Raw genomic sequence first — 19172 nt, 5'->3', positions numbered from 1 at the left:
TAAAAAAAAATCATCATTTTCCACTAACTTGTGACAAAAAATAAAAAATTCTAGGAACTCGCCATGCCCCTCACGGAATACCTTGGGGTGTCTTTTTTCCAAAATGGGGTCACTTGTGGGGTAGTTATACTGCCCTGGCATTTTCCAGTGGGGCCCTAATGTGTGGTAAGTAGGTAAATGACCAGTGAAATCCGAAAGGTGCTCTTTGGAATGTGGGCCCCTTTGCCCACCTAGACTGTAAAAAAGTGCCACACATGTGGTATCTCCGTACTCGGGAGAAGTTGGGGAATGTGTTTTGGGGTGTCATTTTACATATACCCATGCTGGGTGAGATAAATATCTTGGTCAAATGCCAACTTTGTATAAAAAAATGGGAAAAGTTGTCTTTTGCCAAGATATTTCTCTCACCCAGCATGGGTATATGTAAAATGACACCCCAAAACACATTCCCCAACTTCTCCTGAGTACGGCGATACCACATGTGTGACACTTTTTTGCAGCCTAAATGCGCAAAGGGGCCCACATTCCTTTTATGAGGGCATTTTTAGACATTTGGATCCCAGACTTCTTCTCACGCTTTAGGGCCCCTAGAATGCCAGGGCAGTATAAATACCCCACATGTGACCCCATTTTGGAAAGAAGACACCCCAAGGTATTCAATGAGGGGCATGACGAGTTCATAGAATATTTATTTTTTTGGCACAAGTTAGCGGAAATTGATTTTATTTATTTTTTTCTCACAAAGTCTCCCTTTCTGCTAACTTGGGACAAAAATTTCAATCTTTCATGGACTCAATATGCCCCTCACGGAATACCTGGGGGTGTCTTCTTTCCGAAATGGGGTCACATGTGGGGTATTTATACTGCCCTGGCATTCTAGGGGCCCTAAAGCGTGAGAAGAAGTCTGGAATATAAATGTCTAAAAAATTTTACGCATTTGGATTCCGTGAGGGGTATGGTGAGTTCATGTGAGATTTTATTTTTTGACACAAGTTAGTGGAATATGAGACTTTGTAAGAAAAAAAAAAAAATTTCCGCTAACTTGGGCCAAAAAAATGTCTGAATGGAGCCTTACAGAGGGGTGATCAATGACAGGGGGGGTGATCAATGACAGGGGGGTAATCAATGACAGGGGGGTGATCAATGACAGGGGGGTGATCAATGACAAGGGGGTGATCAGGGAGTCTATATGGGGTGATCACCACAGTCATTGATCACGCCCCTGTAAGGCTCCATTCAGACGTCCGTGTGGTTTTTGCGGATCCGATCCATCTATCAGTGGATCCGTAAAAATCATGCGGACGTCTGAATGGAGCTTTACAGGGGGGTGATCAATGACAGGGGGGTAATCAATGACAGGGGGGTGATCAGGGAGTCTATATGGGGTGATCACCACAGTCATTGATCATGCCCCTGTAAGGCTCCATTCAGACGTCCGTGTGCGTTTTGCGGATCCGATCCATCTATCAGTGGATCCGTAAAAATCATGCGGACGTCTGAATGGAGCTTTACAGGGGGTTGATCAATGACAGGGGGGTAATCAGGGAGTCTATATGGGGTGATCACCACAGTCATTGATCATGCCCCTGTAAGGTTCCATTCAGACGTCCGTGTGCGTTTTGCGGATCCGATCCATCTATCAGTGGATCCGTAAAAATCATGCGGAAGTCTGAATGGAGCTTTACAGGGGTGTGATCAATGACAGGGGGGTAATCAATGACAGGGGGGTAATCAGGGAGTCTATATGGGGTGATCAGGGGTGATCAAGGGTGAATAAGGGGTTAATAAGTGACGGGGGGGTGTAGTGTAGTGTGGTGCTTGGTGCAACATATTACTGAGCTACCTGTGTCCTCTGGTGGTCGATCCAAACAAAGGGGACCACCAGAGGACCAGGTAGCAGGTATATTAGACGCTGTTATCATAACAGCGTCTAATATACCTGTTAGGGGTTAAAAAAATCACATCTCCAGCCTGCCAGCGAACGATCGCCGCTGGCAGGCTGGAGATCCACTTTCTTACCTTCCGTTCCTGTGAGCGCGCGCGCCTGTGTGCGCGCGTTCACAGGAAATCTCGGCCATCGCGAGAGGACGCGCCGGCACGTCCACTCGGAATGAATCAACCACCTCCAGGACGCGTCTGTGCGTACAGCGGTCCGGAGGTGGTTAATATTGAATTACATATCTTATTTTATGGCTGATCTAGTAATAAGTAAATATAGAAATAAATAAATTAAACTAAGGCAGAATAAGTCTCCCTGCACTCTCCCTGCAATCTCCCTGCACTCTCCCTGCAATCTCCCTGCACTCTCCCTGCAATCTCCCTGCACTCTTCCTGCACTCTCCCTGCAATCTCCCAGCGCTCTCCATCTTCAATATTCTTCTATTAATCATTTCCAGCAACACTGTCCCTAGAGCATGAGCGCTTGCCACATCTCTCCCTATGCTCAGCACTCAGGGTAATGGCGGAGAATGCGCTAGATGAGGGTTTTATAGGGCTGTGACATCACAAGGATGGCTGTGCAGATGACATCTGCGGATTGGCTATCTGCATGGCATTGTAGGTGATCTTGCATTCCCGGGTTTCTTTCCTCTATGCTTAGTTTTGCTTTGTAATACGTGCAACTGCAAAAAGATTCCAATCCGTTTTGAATCAAAGTTTTTCTATCTTTGGACAGAATTCAGCTTTGAATGCTTCACTTCGTTCAACATTAATTATGACAATACCAAATTTGTATAGTTGTATGTCTTACTTGTTAAAAAAAAAAAACACCCATAGCCTTTTTTTTTTTTCCATCTATGTAGCTGTGTGAGGGCTTGTTGTTTGCAGTGCAAACTTTAGTTTTTATTGGTTTCATTTTGGGGTGCGTCTGACATTTTAATAACTTTTTATTCAATTTTTGCGGGGAGAAGATCCCCCAAAGATGAAGAATTGTGGATTTTTATTTCCCTTGAGATGTTCACTGCCCATATTTTAATAGTTCAATACTTCAGACATTTTTAGATGAGGCGATGACTGTTATATTTTTTTTATAGTATATTTAGGTTTATATGTAAAATTGTGAAATGGAGATGATTTGACATTTTAAAATGTACCTAAACTTTATTAAAAACTATTGTAAATGACATGAAATTAATGTTTGCAATTTCCTTTTTTTCATGTTTTTCTTTTATAATAGACACCTGTACTTCAGGTGTTTTTTATGTTTTGCAATCTGTACACTCATTCAGCGCTGACATGTGAGCAGTCTACTGGTGTACAGATTCCACTGAAATAGAAGTTAGTAATGTATAGGCAGGAGCACACATCACTGCTCCTGCCTGTGCTGCTCTACTAAAGCCTGGCATAGATGTCCTGTGCCAGGCTTTAGCACAGCAGGCACAGCAAAGAGTTCCTGCCGACCCTTGCTTCCGCCACACTGCTACACCCTGCACTATGCAAGGTTTTTATATAGCCAGTACCAGCCATGTACTGAATGGAGCGAGCTACGCTTGTGAGCTTGCTCCATACATCCTCTCTGTGCTAATGGTGTACATGTGCAGCATTATGCATTAAGGGGTTAACTAGGATTACTACAATAAGATCAAAGCAGAGCAATACCAACTATGATAGACCCAACCACACAAAGGGCAATCCCCCTCCAGCATTCAGGTATTCCAGAAACAGAATTCTTAACTTTTCATCCCTCTCACTGCACAGAGACCTACTTAAGACCCTAGAGAAATTGTTCCACAAAAATATTCTACATTTTTCAAACTAGGACCTGAATCTAAATTCTTTTGTAATTGAATGTACATAAAAATGTAGTATAACCAATGAGTTATTCAATACAATGTATCTGTATAGTGCCACCTGCTCTATGTTTTTTTTCTTATTTCTCTGTCCATCTTTGTATCATTGCTGAGGTGGATGCAAATGCTCAGTGCCTTCCTTCAGCTACCAAAATCCCTATCTATACTGGGAGAAAAAAGACAAACTCCCTGAGCTGTAATAGGGAGAATGCTGCAGCAGAAAGAACACTACCCTCAGAAAGGACACACTCCCTGAGCAGTGATAGGGAGAGTGCTGCAGCAGAAAGAACACTACCCTGAGAAAGGACACACTCCCTGAGCTGTAATAGGGAGAGTGCTGCAGCAGAAAGAACATTACCCTGAGAAAGGACACACTCCCTGAGCTGAAATAGGGAGAGTGCTGCAGCAGCAAGAACACTACCCTGATAAAGGACACACTCCCTGAGCTGTGATAGGGCGAGTGCTGCAGCAGAAAGAACACTACCCTGATAAAGGACACACTCCCTGAGCTGTGATAGGGCGAGTGCTGCAGCAGAAAGAACACTACCCTGATAAAGGACACACTCCCTGAGCTGTGATAGGGTGAGTGCTGCAGCAGAAAGAACACTACACTGAGAAAGGACACACTCCCCGAGCTGTTATAGGGAGAGTGCTGCAGCAGAAAGAACATTACCCTGAGAAAGGACACACTCCCCGAGCTGTTATAGGGAGAGTGCTGCAGCAGAAAGAGCATTACCCTGAGAAAAGAGACACTCCCTGAGCTGACAGCCCGAACAAAATCAGATCAGTTGAAGTAATGAATGTGGTGAACTCTGGATCCTTGTGAAATGGCAAAGTTTGGTTAAATTTGTTTTGTGTTTATCTAGTAAAAAAAGAAAACTCCAAAATATACATCAAATTTGGACAAATGTGCATTTTCCATAATGTATACAGTAGCTTGTGTACTATTACATACAGCTTTCTGTTGGTTACAGCAATTTGATATCTCATTGCTTTGGGTGGTGGTGCCCTGGGGTTGTTTGTCCATTGGCCTTTGCTTTGAGGTCTCAGTATAGGATATTTTTTTTTAAATGTGCATTTCTCTGCTTGTAAAACAAATTATTATGACATGCTAATAAGTTAATAATTAACATTCATAATAAGTATTGCTTGCTTTATGTTGACATCATTTTTTAAATATTTAATTTTTTTTTTTAGAAAGTTAGTCTTATAATTTTTGTAGCGATTTCTAAAATGTTCAAGAAAAACATATTTTTTAGCCACCAAATCAATTCTTTAGGTGTTTACGTGAATTAACAGACTCTATGCCTATAAAGTGTAGCATCCTGTATCTAGTTCATTCTTCTATTGGACATTTAACACAATTTACTCAATGAAGCTGGCAAGTTGGTAAATACATAAGTAAAGTGATTTATATTGTAGGGCACCTCCCTGCAGGCGCAACCATATTAAACCACGCACAATGCCTAGTAAGCCTGACCCTGCTGATTAAAGCCACCTTTCTTTGCCTGATCTGTTACTGTGTACATGTGCTGTGCTGCTATAGATGCCCTTTCAGAAACAAATGTATATGTTTCACTTCACAACCTGATCATTTCTGTCCTTCTATACTTAATCATTTTCAACATATAAATCTATTTAATATAATCCATGGTTGATGTGTTCCATAAGTAGCAACTGCTCTTGCAAAGTATTCCTCCTAAAGGTCCTGCTGCCATCGACTAATCACCTTTTATAGTTTATTAGATTGCAGGTGGTTGCGCCATTTAAAAAATCCCTACTGGATGAAGCCAAAGAGATGGTTATTTTTGTAACTACTGTAAATCATTTCAAACAAAGCATACATGGATTGACAACCCTAAGACCATAAAGAACTAGGTAAGAATCTAATTGCATCACTCTAGACCAACAACAGATATTATGGATAAAAAAAAGTCTAAAGGGCTTCTCGGGGTCAGTAAAATTGATGGATTATCCTAATGATAGGCTATCAACATTAGATCCTAATATTAGGCCTGTAGAACACAAAAGCTCCTTCATAGGTTCTAGGAGGTCAAACCGATCATCCAGGTCATCCCTATTTGTTCACAAGAGATTGAGGCAAAAATACAGTATACAGCGCTCTTTCAAAAAGCTCCTATACTATTAAAATAGAGACAGTTCTCTGTAGTGGATGGGATGTTTTCAAGCTTTATGAGCTTCATAAGACCTAGTGAATTCCATCGGTGCTGCTGTATTTTTGGATTGCTATTACATCCAGAGTCAGAACAGCTCCCAAAAAAGCCAAAGAACATTTCTAACATGACCAGCCATAACTGTCTCATCTATAACTGAGAATTGGACTAAATCATTTTCTATGAGGATTTATTACTTTTTTTTAGCAGCCATTTTTTTTTGTTCTGTTTTATTATCCCGACATAAAACTATGCATCCCTATAGTACCACAAACAAACTTTGTGCTTTCTCACTACAGTCATACTCTTGTAAAACCTTCTTCTTGACAGCCTACCAATTGCGCATTAGCTTAAAAAGTGGCAGAGGAAGTGAAGTATGATGCAGAATTAGGCTAGACAGTTATTTTTTCTGTTACCATGGAAATACATAGGTCTGCATAAGAGCTGTATAGAAAGAAATGACAGGAATGTTATTGCAGTGATGCATCACTTTCAATATTAGATGCATTAGGACAACAAACAAAATAGCCTTTCCGTTAAAGATGTTTTTTGGTACTTAGATATTGATGGCCTATTCTCAGATAGGTCATCATTCTTATCAGATTGTTGAGGGTCTAACACCCAACATTCCCACTAATCAGCAATTTTTTGGGCAGCCACCTGAGCCAGAAACTTTACAACCAGAAGCACAAGGTTCCATCCATTGTGTAGTGGTCATGCTGGGGTGCTGCAGTTCAGATCCCATTCAAGTAAGTATGAGATGAGATGAAGTATGCTGGAATTGAAAACTACACAGTGGACAGAGCCTTCTCTCCACTGTATAGTTTACATCACCAGCTAATCAAGGGAGTGCCAGGTGTTCAATCTCACCAACCTGATATTGAAAACATATCCCCAGCATTGGCTATCAATATAAAAGTATTGGAAACTCCTTTAAAAAGGGTATTTCTACAATTAACAGCCATGGCTAAAATTGAGAAAACACCATTATTTTCTCCCTCTTCTCAAGCACAATGGGGGCAAATAATTCTTCTTTTCCTGAAAGGTAAGATCCCAGAGGTGACCATCGGATCCTCTAATTCAGCGGTTCTCAACCTAGGGGTCGCGACCCCTTTGGGGGTCGATCGGCCCTTTCCGGGGGGTCGCCGGAGGCTTCCTATTGTGGGTCGCCCGTACAACGGCAGCGGCCCCTTATCCTCGCGCACAGGAAGTGATGTCCTATCACTGCTTGTGCTTGAAGGAGCCTGACGTCTGGACGGGGAAGTCGGGCCGCCTGTCTGCTGAGGTCCGAGTTTTTTCGTTAATGACACAGCCGCTGAGCACCACTGCCACCAATGATTTAATTGAGCCTGGCTGAGCCTGGCTAATTTTATTTTAATTATTTGGCTGAGCAAGGCTTAATTTATTTGAGGGGACATGAAGCACCGCTGATTTATTTATTTGGGGGACCCTGAGCACTTCTGATTTATTTATTTGGGGGACCCTGAGCACCATTGATTTATTTATTTGGGGGGGACCTGAAGCACCGCTGATTTATTTATTTGGGGGTACCCTGAGCACCGCTGATTTATTTATTTGGGGGACCCTGAGCACTTCTGATTTATTTATTTGGGGGACAATTATGTTATGTTCAATTTGTAGCAATAAAAATACATCCTGCATATCAGATATTTACATTACAATTCATAACAGTAGCAAAATTAGTTATGACGTAGCAAGGAAAAAAATGTAATGGTTGGGGGTCACCACAACATGATGAACTGTATTAAGGGGTCACGGCTTTAAAAAGGTTGAGAACCACTGCTCTAATTGGTTCCAAGATATCCCACCTTGATTTGGCCTATAGTTGATTTCTTTAATAATATTTTTTAAGGCAATAGACAATTACATTCTAGAGATACTCTGTAAGAAATGTTTCTGGGCTTAGAAATGAGCATCACAATAGAGATACCATAAAACACACTTTCAAAAACCTATGATTCTACCTACTACAATTCTGCCATGATTCTGATTCTGTATAGCATATAATGAAAATCCAGTTCTCAGCAAGTGTCCTATAGCTATAGAGATACGTATACAAGAGAAATCTATCTTTATCTTCATTTATGCTGTTTTCATTCATAATTTCCATTGTGGTCTCTTTATGCAGGAGGAGTTCCTGACTGTGCATGGTGTCACATGAAGACTAGAGTTCATTGCATCCTACAATTATTAAAAAGACAAGGTGGTTGAAGAAATGAACCACAGCCTCAGTTCTAATTCTATTCTGTCAAATGAGAAAACACATCCAGGGATTTGCATGCTAAGAACCATTGTCTTTTCTCCACACAAAATAGAATAGGAACTGAACTGCATTCTTCATGCCAATTAAATACATATCACACATGGAAGGATGTACTCTGTCATGACAGAAATCTACACACAGTATCTAATTATCTATCTATCTATCTATCTATCTATCTAAACAAAGAGTCATATGAAAAGATGCTCCAAAATTGTTATTGCATGGGGAATAAAGTTATGATAGACATGCTGGGAGTGGTGACAGGTCACCTTTGCGGGAATTTTTTTTTATAATTGCATTTTACTCATGTTGGGCTCAAACTCATTTTTTCAAAATATTGAGCCATTCTGTCACAAAGGGTTAACTCTTTTTCTAGCCATGTGAATCCTACTTTCACTTTGTGCTGTTCATATAATAACCCTTATCTCTAAATTATTAAGAGGTCATAAACAGTTATTTATGAGACATTCTTATCAGTAACATAAGGATTGAGCTTTAATGAGTGTTTGTAATGTCAAAGAGCAGAAACAAGGAGCCTGGTATCTCCCTGCTTGAAGGAATAGTTAGAGAATTAAGATCCTCTTAATAGAGCATCTCAGCTCTGTACAGAGAAAATTACTCCATATTTTTAATAAAGACTAATTGAAAAATATATTTTTACTTCATAAATACAATGCAATAAGAATAAAAAAAATTGTCCCCAAAGGTGCACATAGACTTTAAGACTGTTTTAATTTCTGATGGTGAATTGGCTCCTGCTTGAAGCTCACCTCTATTAGCCAAAGCAGAAACACCTCTATCAGCCTGCTTTAAACTGACCTTTCAGTAAAAGCAGAAACCTCTTCAAACGTGAGCTTTTCACCAGAAATGATGACTAAATATTCACAGTCAGTAGTCAACCTGAGGACTGGGGGTCAGATTTATCATAATCCATATGTCAATCTATGATAACCAGGTGCTCTGCTGGATGCTGCACCTGATCATTGACAAAACATAAGCCTCGTCATAAATTAGATGCAGCATCCGTCACTTCAGTCTGTGCGCTTGAACTGAGATCTACGTCAACTCCTGGCATAGAAAATTTCTGGTGTAAAGGATGATAAATGTGGTGTGGCCGCTGGCCTCGCCTCGTCCCCCTCACCACCTCCCTTATCAGGAAAGGGGAGGGGTCAGCGGAGGAACAGCACTTGGGCCAAAAGTTTTGTGCAAGTGCCATTGAAAAAGTTGCAAGACTTACAAACGTGCAGGATGCAACAAAAGTGGCAGTTCTTAATGATAAATTTGACCCTGTGTCTTTTTGAGGACAAAGTCCTCAAGATGACTATTAATGGAAGGTAGCTATTATATTGAAAAGCTCCTAGAGACATATTAAAAGTTGTGGTTGGTGGGGGGTCTAAGTGCTGAGACCCCACAGTTCTCAAGAATGAGGGGAGAGAAGTTACTGCATATCCCACTATCTCTCATCTCTGGTGAGGACGGAATTGAGATGGGACCATAGACCTCTATGGAGCCCGTTTCAGGCAGCAAAGAAAGAGAGTGCAATATGCGCTCACTTCTCTCCCTTCATTCTAGAGAACGGTGGGGTTCTCAGCATTCAGACCCCAGCCAATCACAGCTTTGGACATGTCTCTATAACATATCAAAAGTTGTGTAAAAAGTTATTGATGCTTTAATCCTGTTTTCATTTCTGACAGATAAACATTGATGAGAGTTGGTGAGCTTTTAATATAGACTATGGCATATATGGTGCATTCAGAAGAAGTTCCTGTGTGACCTGAAATTTGGAGTCCTCATAGTCATGAGTTATTTCTCCCCTTCACCCTTCCACAGATGATGTACAGCTTTCTTCCTACACTGAATTACGGAGAAAGCTGTCATTCAATGGCAGGAACAGAAAATCCAGGAGATAAAGAATACAAGAAATTTACAGCACAGGAATGTCAGTGATAGGAATCCAGCACTTGGGCCCCATTGGAGCTGCCCAACAGGAATTTTAAGGAAAATACAGCAAAAAAATTTTTGGCACCCTGCTCTGTAATCAGGGTGCCCATCACCAGTTTCTGTGCCCTTACATAGGGCAGCATAAACCTGGGGACAATTTCCCTTTAAAGGGGTTGAGTCACTTCAGCAAAAAGCATTTATCATGTACAGAAAGTTAAAGGGGTTATCCGAGTTATTTTTTTGTTCTTTCTATGTTCCTAACTAAGCAAATGTAACAGCTTTCCAATTAACTCACTTTATCTCCAGTGGCTGGTTTCTCAGATTTCACTGAGGGTCACATGACCTGTGATGTCAGCTTTTCTCCCTGCTCTGATAAAGGTCGTTTACAAGCCTGTAAACGAGACGTCACTGTGCTGGCCACGCCCCCCTTCACTGCTGTCTGCTCTCTCTCCTAAGATTCTTAACCCCTTCAGCTGCACATACTGGCTAGCTGCAGCAGTGACAATTCTGGGCACAGGATCTGACAGACTAGAGAGAACATTGCACAAGAAGGTAGGGGGAAGATCCTGTGTGCATTTGCAGTGTCATTATACAGCTGGGACTTGTAGTTCTACACTTACAAGTTGCTGTTGATTCTCCCAGCACTCAGGGCAGCTCTTGTATTCACTCCCTTAGCAGTATCATTATACAGCTGGGACTTGTAGTCCTACACATACAATATGCTGCAGAGTCTCCCAGCAGGCAGACATGTCACTCAGGGCAGCTCTTGTATTCACTCCCTTAGCAGTGAAGGGGGAGGGGCAGAGGTTGTTTTTATTGCATGTAAACAAAGGGCCAGAAAAGAACCAGGGAAATGAGGAAATATATATACATTTTTTTGCATAAAACTTGCTTAGCTTAGTTATATATTGCTGCCCATCAGATTTTCAGTGCTATATTATTTTTTTTTTCATAACTCGGACAACCCCTTTAATACAAGGCACTTACTAGTGTATTGTTATTATCCATATTGCCTCCTTTGCTGGTTTGATTCATTTTCCCATCACGTTATACACTGCCCGCATCCATTGTTAGGATTCTTATGACCATCCTGAAATCCAGCAGCGGTGGCCATACTTGCACTCTATACAAAAAAATAACCAGCCTATGTGTGCTTTCATAGACCCGGCCACCAGAGAGGCTGGTGCTTTTTCCTATTGTATGCAAGCACAACCATCACTACTGGATTGCAGGGTGGTTGTAACAATGGTAAACGAGCAGAGTATAATGTGATGGAAAAGTGAATCCAGCCAACAAAGGAAGCAATATGGATAATCACAATACATTAGTAAGTGGCTTGTATTAACTTTCTCTACATGATAAATGTCACTTGCTGAAGTGAGACAACCCCTTTAAGGTTAGTGGGCTTTTTTCTTGTGTTTGCATTTTATTGAGCAACTGAATGTAAACAGTACTGTAATAACTGCCAGGATAAAGGTAATTGTGGCCAATTGCTGGGATAGCAGCTGTGACCTGAATTATAAATAATCCCATTAGTTTATGTTCCCTGTTAGTTTCCACGCTATTGTAGAAGCATCTGAAATAAAAAGAGTGAATAACAGGAGAGAATATTCCTCAGTAGAAATTCAACTCAGGTTTAAATCCTGAAAAAAAAAATATATATATATATTTTTTTTTACAAAGAGAACATTGTCACGTAAACGGGAAAATATTCTGTGTGCAGATTGCACAGTCATTTCCGCCTACTCAACACAGTGTGTAAACCGACTTGAAAAACATATCCCCAAAAGATCACACACAGCACACAACAATGCATGAATCAATCAGAGCTCCGAGTGCCTCTGTTCTTCCCATAAGCAGCTATTTTCTATGGAACAAATCTATCATAATAGATCTCTCATACACATGCTTTTAATATTACGCTGTTTAATTGCATACAGCTGTGCCTCAAACACTCTCAGCAAACAAGATTTTTCAGTATAGTCTTGGAATCAAGTTTTGGACAAATATCAACCGTTTCGACTTGTCTAAATTCCCTCCATTAAAGGCATTTTCAAAACAACACATAAGAAGGAATTCTGAACTTTAGCAGTGGAGGGGGAGAGAGTTGACTTCCTGGAAGCTTCAGAACTGGCATGTTCGTGACTGAATGAGCTGTTCTTGCCAAACGTACTCGTAAAGACGAAAAGTACTGTGTGAAATCATATCTCTGTAAAGCCAACTGTGTTCAGGCCATTTCCAACGTGACCTGAAATGAACCTTATGCATTTTACTCTCTCTCTTATCTGCCTTAAAAGCAATGCAGATCCAAATAACTCTGCGCCCCACTGTGTGTGCCTACAAAGTTTTCTGCGGTGTATTTTCTGAAAGCTGTATTGATTCTTTACAAAGGTATGTACTAAGTTACATAACGTCTGGGAGAACTGGAAAGACAAACACTTCAATATGACGACGCTGGATGCGCATAAGACTTGTCAACGATAGCCTCTCATTTCTTTCAATGACGGAAGGATAATACAGTCCAAAAAAAAACTAAAAGTACACTTAGACCAAAATGTAAAAACTGTCATGTTTAAAAGTAGTGATCAAGGACAGCTTCGATTCGTCTCAACTAGTCCGAAAAAATCAGAGAATGCTGTAACGGTACTACAGCGTAAAGCTAAATATACAATCTACAGTATCACGTCACATTAGCCAACGCTTCAATAAAAACTTAGACATGTAACTATGAAGATCTGAACCTCAAAAGGCGCGCAGTGTAAAGTGACACAATTTATAGCAATATTTATGGCATGCATTTGTAGACGCAGAATATTACAAGATTATCGGGCCTTTGGCACATGACCAGGTTGCAGATGGTTGGAATTGTGGCCTGAAACCAGCGTGGGGTTGATGAATTACTCCTTACACCTGACTATTACCTCACATCAGACACCAAACACAGGCTGCACACCACCGGCAAGGGAAGCTATATCAACCTCCTCCTCGAGTTGGAATTTTTTCGACAAGGCCTTCTGTATGTCCAGATGGCCAAATGTGGAAAATGCAGTAAACCTACCAAGCAGGAATGGGTCTGGAAAATCTGTACTCGGTCAGCACAAGTAGGGGGCATAGCCAGAACAAGGATTACAAATTGGTGCAGACTTGTAGAGGACAATGTGAAGGGGAATAAAATGAATGCTATAACTATACCTACATAGATTGGAATTTTCTCTTCAATTAGTAAAGGGATTCCACATCAATCAGTAATGTCACATGGTTAATTAAGGGTGCACCTTCTTTATTTGAAAGTACAGCATGGCCTATTCTTCTGCTATAAAGAATATCTCAAAAGACCATGGGGGAAATGAAAAGCCAGATAAAAAATCACTGTTATCTCATGAAAAGCCTTTAAAGTTGATGCTGTTTCCTAGTGAGACTGCTTCATTCAGGTCATTGACAATTACTGAACCTAATTTCTCTTCACATGATTAGCCTGCTCACGATTCTCCTGGGTTGCTATCTACCTTCATTAGCCGAAGAGAATCATTTTCAAATTCCAGAAAGCAGATGGAAAGATCAATATTCATATGAGAGTCTCCAGCTCTATTTTTATATTATTATTATAGTTGTATACTAATGAACCGGTTAGTTGACAATCTTAATATATGCAGCACGTAATGGGTCCCTTTCCTCCTAGTAAACCCTACACTGTTTACTGAAGGAGATTCAGAAAGTGATTAAAAAGAAATCATGGAAAAAAATAAATAAAATAGAATTCTCGTGTATCCCGAATTAGTCAGGCTGAAAGAGTTAACCTCTAGATATTTAAAGGAGAAAACTTTTAAGGAATGTCGTGTCATTCAGGGTTAAAAAAAAGAGGATGAAACATTCCTGAAATAGTTTCTAAAGCAATTTTAAAACATGCAAATCTGATTCCTGAAGCAACAATTCTTTCTTTCATTCATTCCGCTAGCTCCAGCTCTGAATGGTATCTGTTTTACTGATAACGTCTTCTTCCCCTGGCTTGTTATAGACAGTGAGAACATCATAACCAGGCTGCATTTGCCTTGCAGCTGGCAGCTCAGGCCCCTTTAACCTCGGTAAAAGATATTTTTTTTTTCTTCTGACAGCTACATGATATTCCAATAATTGTGCATTTCCTATATGGATGCTATAAATTATCAGCTCACCATGGAAACAGGATTGGAATACAATACTATCTAGCTTTTAATGGTGATCATTAATAATTCATCCTGGTACAGTAGTGCCTCTTTTGAAATATCAAGCCTCATAGACTAATGCTGGCCAACGCCTGGTTCTGCTTGCTGAAATGCTGGCTCATACCTTGCTGATTTAATAACGACAGGTCATCGAAATGAGCAATTTGTCCATACATTGGTAAAGTATGTCATTGTCTCATCAGGGAGGCAGACATTTTGTCAACTAAATTCATGCTATGGGGTAAAAGCCAAGTTTATGATAGGCTATCTGCTTCCTCTACTACACATTAATGCCATTGAACAGTTCTTCAAGAAGTTCTAACCTAAGGGTGGTCTGGCCTATAAAATGCCCCCACACAGACATGCAACAGGTTAACTTCATGTGAACTTTGAGCTTTCTCACCAAGGTATTTATTTCTTCAGTTTGTGGAATGTGTCACACAAAACATCTGGAGATCCAACGGGAAGGCAAAGACCATAATTAATTAATGAGTATTGTGTCTGGCTAGAAAATTATTGCTCATCCAAGCATATCAGGCTATGGAACTGTAGGTTCTCTTGGTGTGCAGACATGAATAGAAGTAGCATACACTTACTTGGGGTTTTCCCATAGTATCCTTACCCACAATAAATGCCCTAGAAGCTAAAAGCATGTTAAAGTAATAAGATCCAGATGCCACTTGTCTGTCATGACTAATGGCATGTTTCAGACACAAGTAAAACAGATCTTTTGATGTTTCTATCCATGATCACACACGCTTTATATTTCAGCTGAAGCATTAGATATCCATAGACTACTGAAAATGAAAACTGTATACCCAATCTGCAACTCTACACATATGCTGCACGTTCACCAAATTCCCTCTGAACGTCTAGATACCTATGGCACACAGCATGCTCCTGACAACAACCAAGAGAATAAAGATAACTCAGTCATTTATGTATAATTGCTCTTTTAGTCATTTCTACCGCCGACGGAGAATGCTGTCTCTGTTACCAAGACAAAGAAACCCATCCGCTATCTTCAAAGAGGTCTTAAATTGGGCGGCTGACTCTAACATTGACCTTGACATTGCAAACAATGGAAAAGGAAATATCTCTTTAAAGGTCTAGTCAGTGAAGTTCCGTCTCCAGTGCTATATAGTGTAAGTATAGCATGGTTCACAGAATGTCTGACTAAGCAGTTTTCAGTGAGATGTAGCTGATGCTGAGCATCTATGAGTGCTGAAATAGTCTAAGCATGCAATATTATCCATTGGCCCATTTTGTCCCTCTTGACTGTCCCTATACTGTTAAAGTGCTGCATCCACCTCCAATGGTGTGCTCGTTGTTCACTTCCCAAACTTGCAACACAACAAATCTGATTGTTTCTGGCTCTTTTGATGTGTGCATTTTCTGCTTAAAGTTGATCAGCACAGAATTCCCCTGCAGCTGGGTAATGCTTTCAGCTGCCCAGATTGTACAGATCTCACTAAAGTGCCTCTGAGACTGTACTTACATCCAAGAGTATATGTTTTATTGTCCAAGCCAATCTGCATCCTATGTCAAGAGAATTACACTCTGCCGATAAAACAGAGCTCTACGCTAATATAGAAGACACATATAATCCTTGTGGCAGACAACAAAGGATTAAACAGAAAAGAATAGTTCTACTGTAGAAATAGAAAGAGAACATGAGGGGTTGGAAGGGGGGTGAACAACCAAGCTTGACCTTCCTGCTTTTCTCCTGTCCCTGTTTTGACAAGCTCTGCTCTGTGTGATACCCAACTGAAATAAGCCAAGCTGTCATTCATAGAGATCACCTATCCATCATCCACTGAGAGCATAATCACATAATAGGGGCACCACTAGAGAATCTCTGCGGTGCTCTCTCATACCTTGGTTTGGAGATAATGAGGATAGTAGTAAGTGTACTGAGGGTACATTTGTTGCTGTTCCAAGCGTTTGCCCATGTAGCTGGAATCGTTATATCTGATGCAGAAAACTCGTTGACAGGGAGTAATGACCCAGGCCCTTCTTCCTTCTCAGAAACCACTATTCCTGACAGCGAGGATGTTGTTTCAGGAGTTCTCAGCCTTAATGGGTTTTTGTTTTATGTTTTACCAATCCCTAATTCCACCACGATAAGGAAAACATCAAAGCTCGAAACATCTAGATTTGTAAAAAAAAATAATAATCAAATCACACAAGGCGCTGATTGTCCTTTCTCTCCCCTGTTGATATCCCACTGTTAACAATTCCTAAAAGAAGCTCCTCTGTAGTATAAATCCAGAAGGTGCTGAAGATAAAGTCCTGTGACAGGAACCAGGAAAGCTGTATGCTCTAACTCAGAATTCCTGCAGACCGGCTTGCTGTTCTCTTTTCTTACTCCCAGTCTCTCAGTATTTTCGCTCTCCTCCCCCTGACTAGGTCAAAAAAAAAAAGAAAAGAAAGGAAGCAAGAAAGAAAGAAAGAAAGAAAAAAAAAAACCTTCCAGCCTAGTTGCTGCTGTCTCCCTCTTGGAGTGACATGGTGTTTAGGGCTTGTCTTGTCTTTCATTCAAACCCCCTCCTTCCAGCCTGTGGGTGGAACAACAGTCAGCCTCTCCCTCGAGAGGCAGACGCAGTCCAGAAGGCTGCAGTGTTTCCTCTAAGAAGAAATAGCCTGCCTCAGCTCTGCTGCAAGCAAACTACAGCTTCCCTCTACTGGCTATGAGAGAGCAGCCTTCACATGTCTTGTGTCTTACTCCACCACGTCAAAGCACGCTTGATGCTAGCGACCAGAGGCGGATGCCAACCATTGATCTCACAAGAAACTGTTTACTAGACTCTTTAGTGCTGCTGGATTTTCCCAGACACATAAATATGAATGAAATTCTATTCAATTTGTAGGAAACTAGAGTATTCATGCATAGAAACTGAATGGAAATGCACCTCACCCTCCACTATTATCAGCACTGTAGTGCACGCTGTTTCTAAGCTGTAAATCCTCATCTTTTTTTTTTAGCTTACACCAGTATAAGATCACTTACCTGCAGCGTGGAGTTCGCCAAAAGTTGTCTATCGTGGATGTGCACTATTGTTAGAGAATTGCATGAATAGCAATTGGTAATAATGTACACATTATGTGGCTGTCTCTTTGAAGGCAGAAGAGTGGCTTAGTGGTTAGCACTGTTGCCTTGCAACACTGGGGGTTCCTAGGGACAACCGGCGGGTAAGGGGGGCGGCATATCGGCACGCAGTTTGCATATACTTCAGGGCACACTGTTAGGCTTCCTATGAAACTCCCTAGTGTCTTGTATTTTTACTCCTGTTGGGGACACGGAGCGATGATAAGCTGTACAGCGATGTGGAATATGTAGGTGCTATATACTGCAGGCAGTAAGAAATAAAGGAGTGCAGGAGAATAATTTCTCATCTACCTGCCTGTCATTAGAGTACATGGTCTTGTCCCCTTAATAGAGTAGAAAAAGAGGTGTTACGTAAAGGCCTTTCTTTTGTCCCAGACTGTCGCTTTAACCCCTTCCACTGGGTCAAGGATGTTAAAGCGCTTCTGTCATCCCCAAAACACATTTTTCATTTTTGGGCTTGTTAAAATCCTTATTGAACGACTATTCCCTATATAGGGCTCTTACCTTGGTCTGTGGCTTCGTTTCATTAAAAATCAATCTTTTAAAATATGCAAATGACTTCACTACCAGCAAGTAGGGCGTCTACTTGCTGGTAGCCGCCGCATCCTCCTTTTAAAAATACGCCCTCTCCTCCTGTTGATTGACAGTGCCAGCGAGCGCTCTCCTCCTCCGGCTGGCCCTGTCAGCATTTCAAATCCCGCGCCTGTCTTCATTTGGCGCAGGCGCTTTGAGAGAAGGACGCTTGCCTCCTCAGCACTCCCTCAGTGCGCCTGCGCCGATGACGTCACCGAAAGAGAAGACGTCATCGGTGCAGGCGCACTGACGGAGTGCTGAGGAGGCGAGCGTCCTTCTCTCAGAGTGCCTGCGCCGAATGAAGACAGGCGCAGGATTTGAAATGCTGACAGGGCCAGCCGGAGGAGGAGAGCGCTCGCTGGCCCTGTCATTCTTGAAAACGTGGCTCTTGAAACGTTACAAAAAGTTTCCACCATAGTGATCAAACCCTTGGATAAGGGGGGTAACGTGGTGATTTTGGATGTGGACAAATATTAGGATATGTGCACACGTATTCTGAATGACAATTTATGTTATAGGCAGCTTGACCATAATCCTATGGATGTTGTCAAACTCAAGCTGAGTAACATCTTAAAGGGAACCTGTCATCACCTTTATGCTGCCCATACTAACGGTAGAATAAAGTAGAGACAGGTGAGTTGATGTCAGCGGTCTGTCATTTATAAGTTAAAAGTAAGTGGTTGCCAAGAACCAAGGTCACAATCATTGCAGACTAGGTCTGGAAAAGAGTCCTGGCCACCTGAGAAGAGTCATGATTATTCATGAATTCCTGCTCTCCTGCCCACCTGCTGATGACTGACAGTCTTCTACCTAGTTTTCTCCCTTTCTCTCTAGGAGAGAACTGCCAATCATCAGCAGATGGTCGTGGAGAGCAGGAGATTATGAATAACCAGGACTCTTCTCAGGTAGATTTGACTCTTTTCAAGGCCTGTGCTGCAATCATTATGATGCTGGTTCTCAGCGACCACTTACTTTTAGCTCATGAGTGACACATCGCTGAAATTAGCATTTCTGTCACTAATTTATGCTGCCATCAGTGGGGTCAGCATAAAGTTGATGACAGGTTCCCTTTAAAAAAAGGCCATGCAGAGCCACCTTAAT

At 41.3% G+C, this 19172-nt stretch overlaps 1 protein-coding gene across 2 annotated transcripts in view; it reads right to left on the bottom strand.

Annotated features, from left to right (window-relative positions):
• Positions 1 to 16870, bottom strand: part of RBMS3 (RNA binding motif single stranded interacting protein 3) — an 830965-nt gene extending 814095 nt beyond the window's left edge. For both annotated transcript variants that reach the window (XM_040433298.1, XM_040433299.1), the window contains exon 1: positions 16267 to 16870. In XM_040433298.1, coding sequence (XP_040289232.1) covers positions 16267 to 16341 — 75 coding nt within the window. In that variant the 5' untranslated portion in view covers positions 16342 to 16870. The remainder of the gene's footprint in view (positions 1 to 16266) is intronic.
• Positions 16871 to 19172: the final 2302 nt, after the last annotated feature.

The sequence above is a fragment of the Bufo bufo genome, chromosome 5, assembly GCF_905171765.1.
Source record: "Bufo bufo chromosome 5, aBufBuf1.1, whole genome shotgun sequence".
Taxonomy (NCBI): domain Eukaryota; kingdom Metazoa; phylum Chordata; class Amphibia; order Anura; family Bufonidae; genus Bufo; species Bufo bufo.
This window is presented reverse-complemented; position numbering and strand designations above follow the sequence as displayed.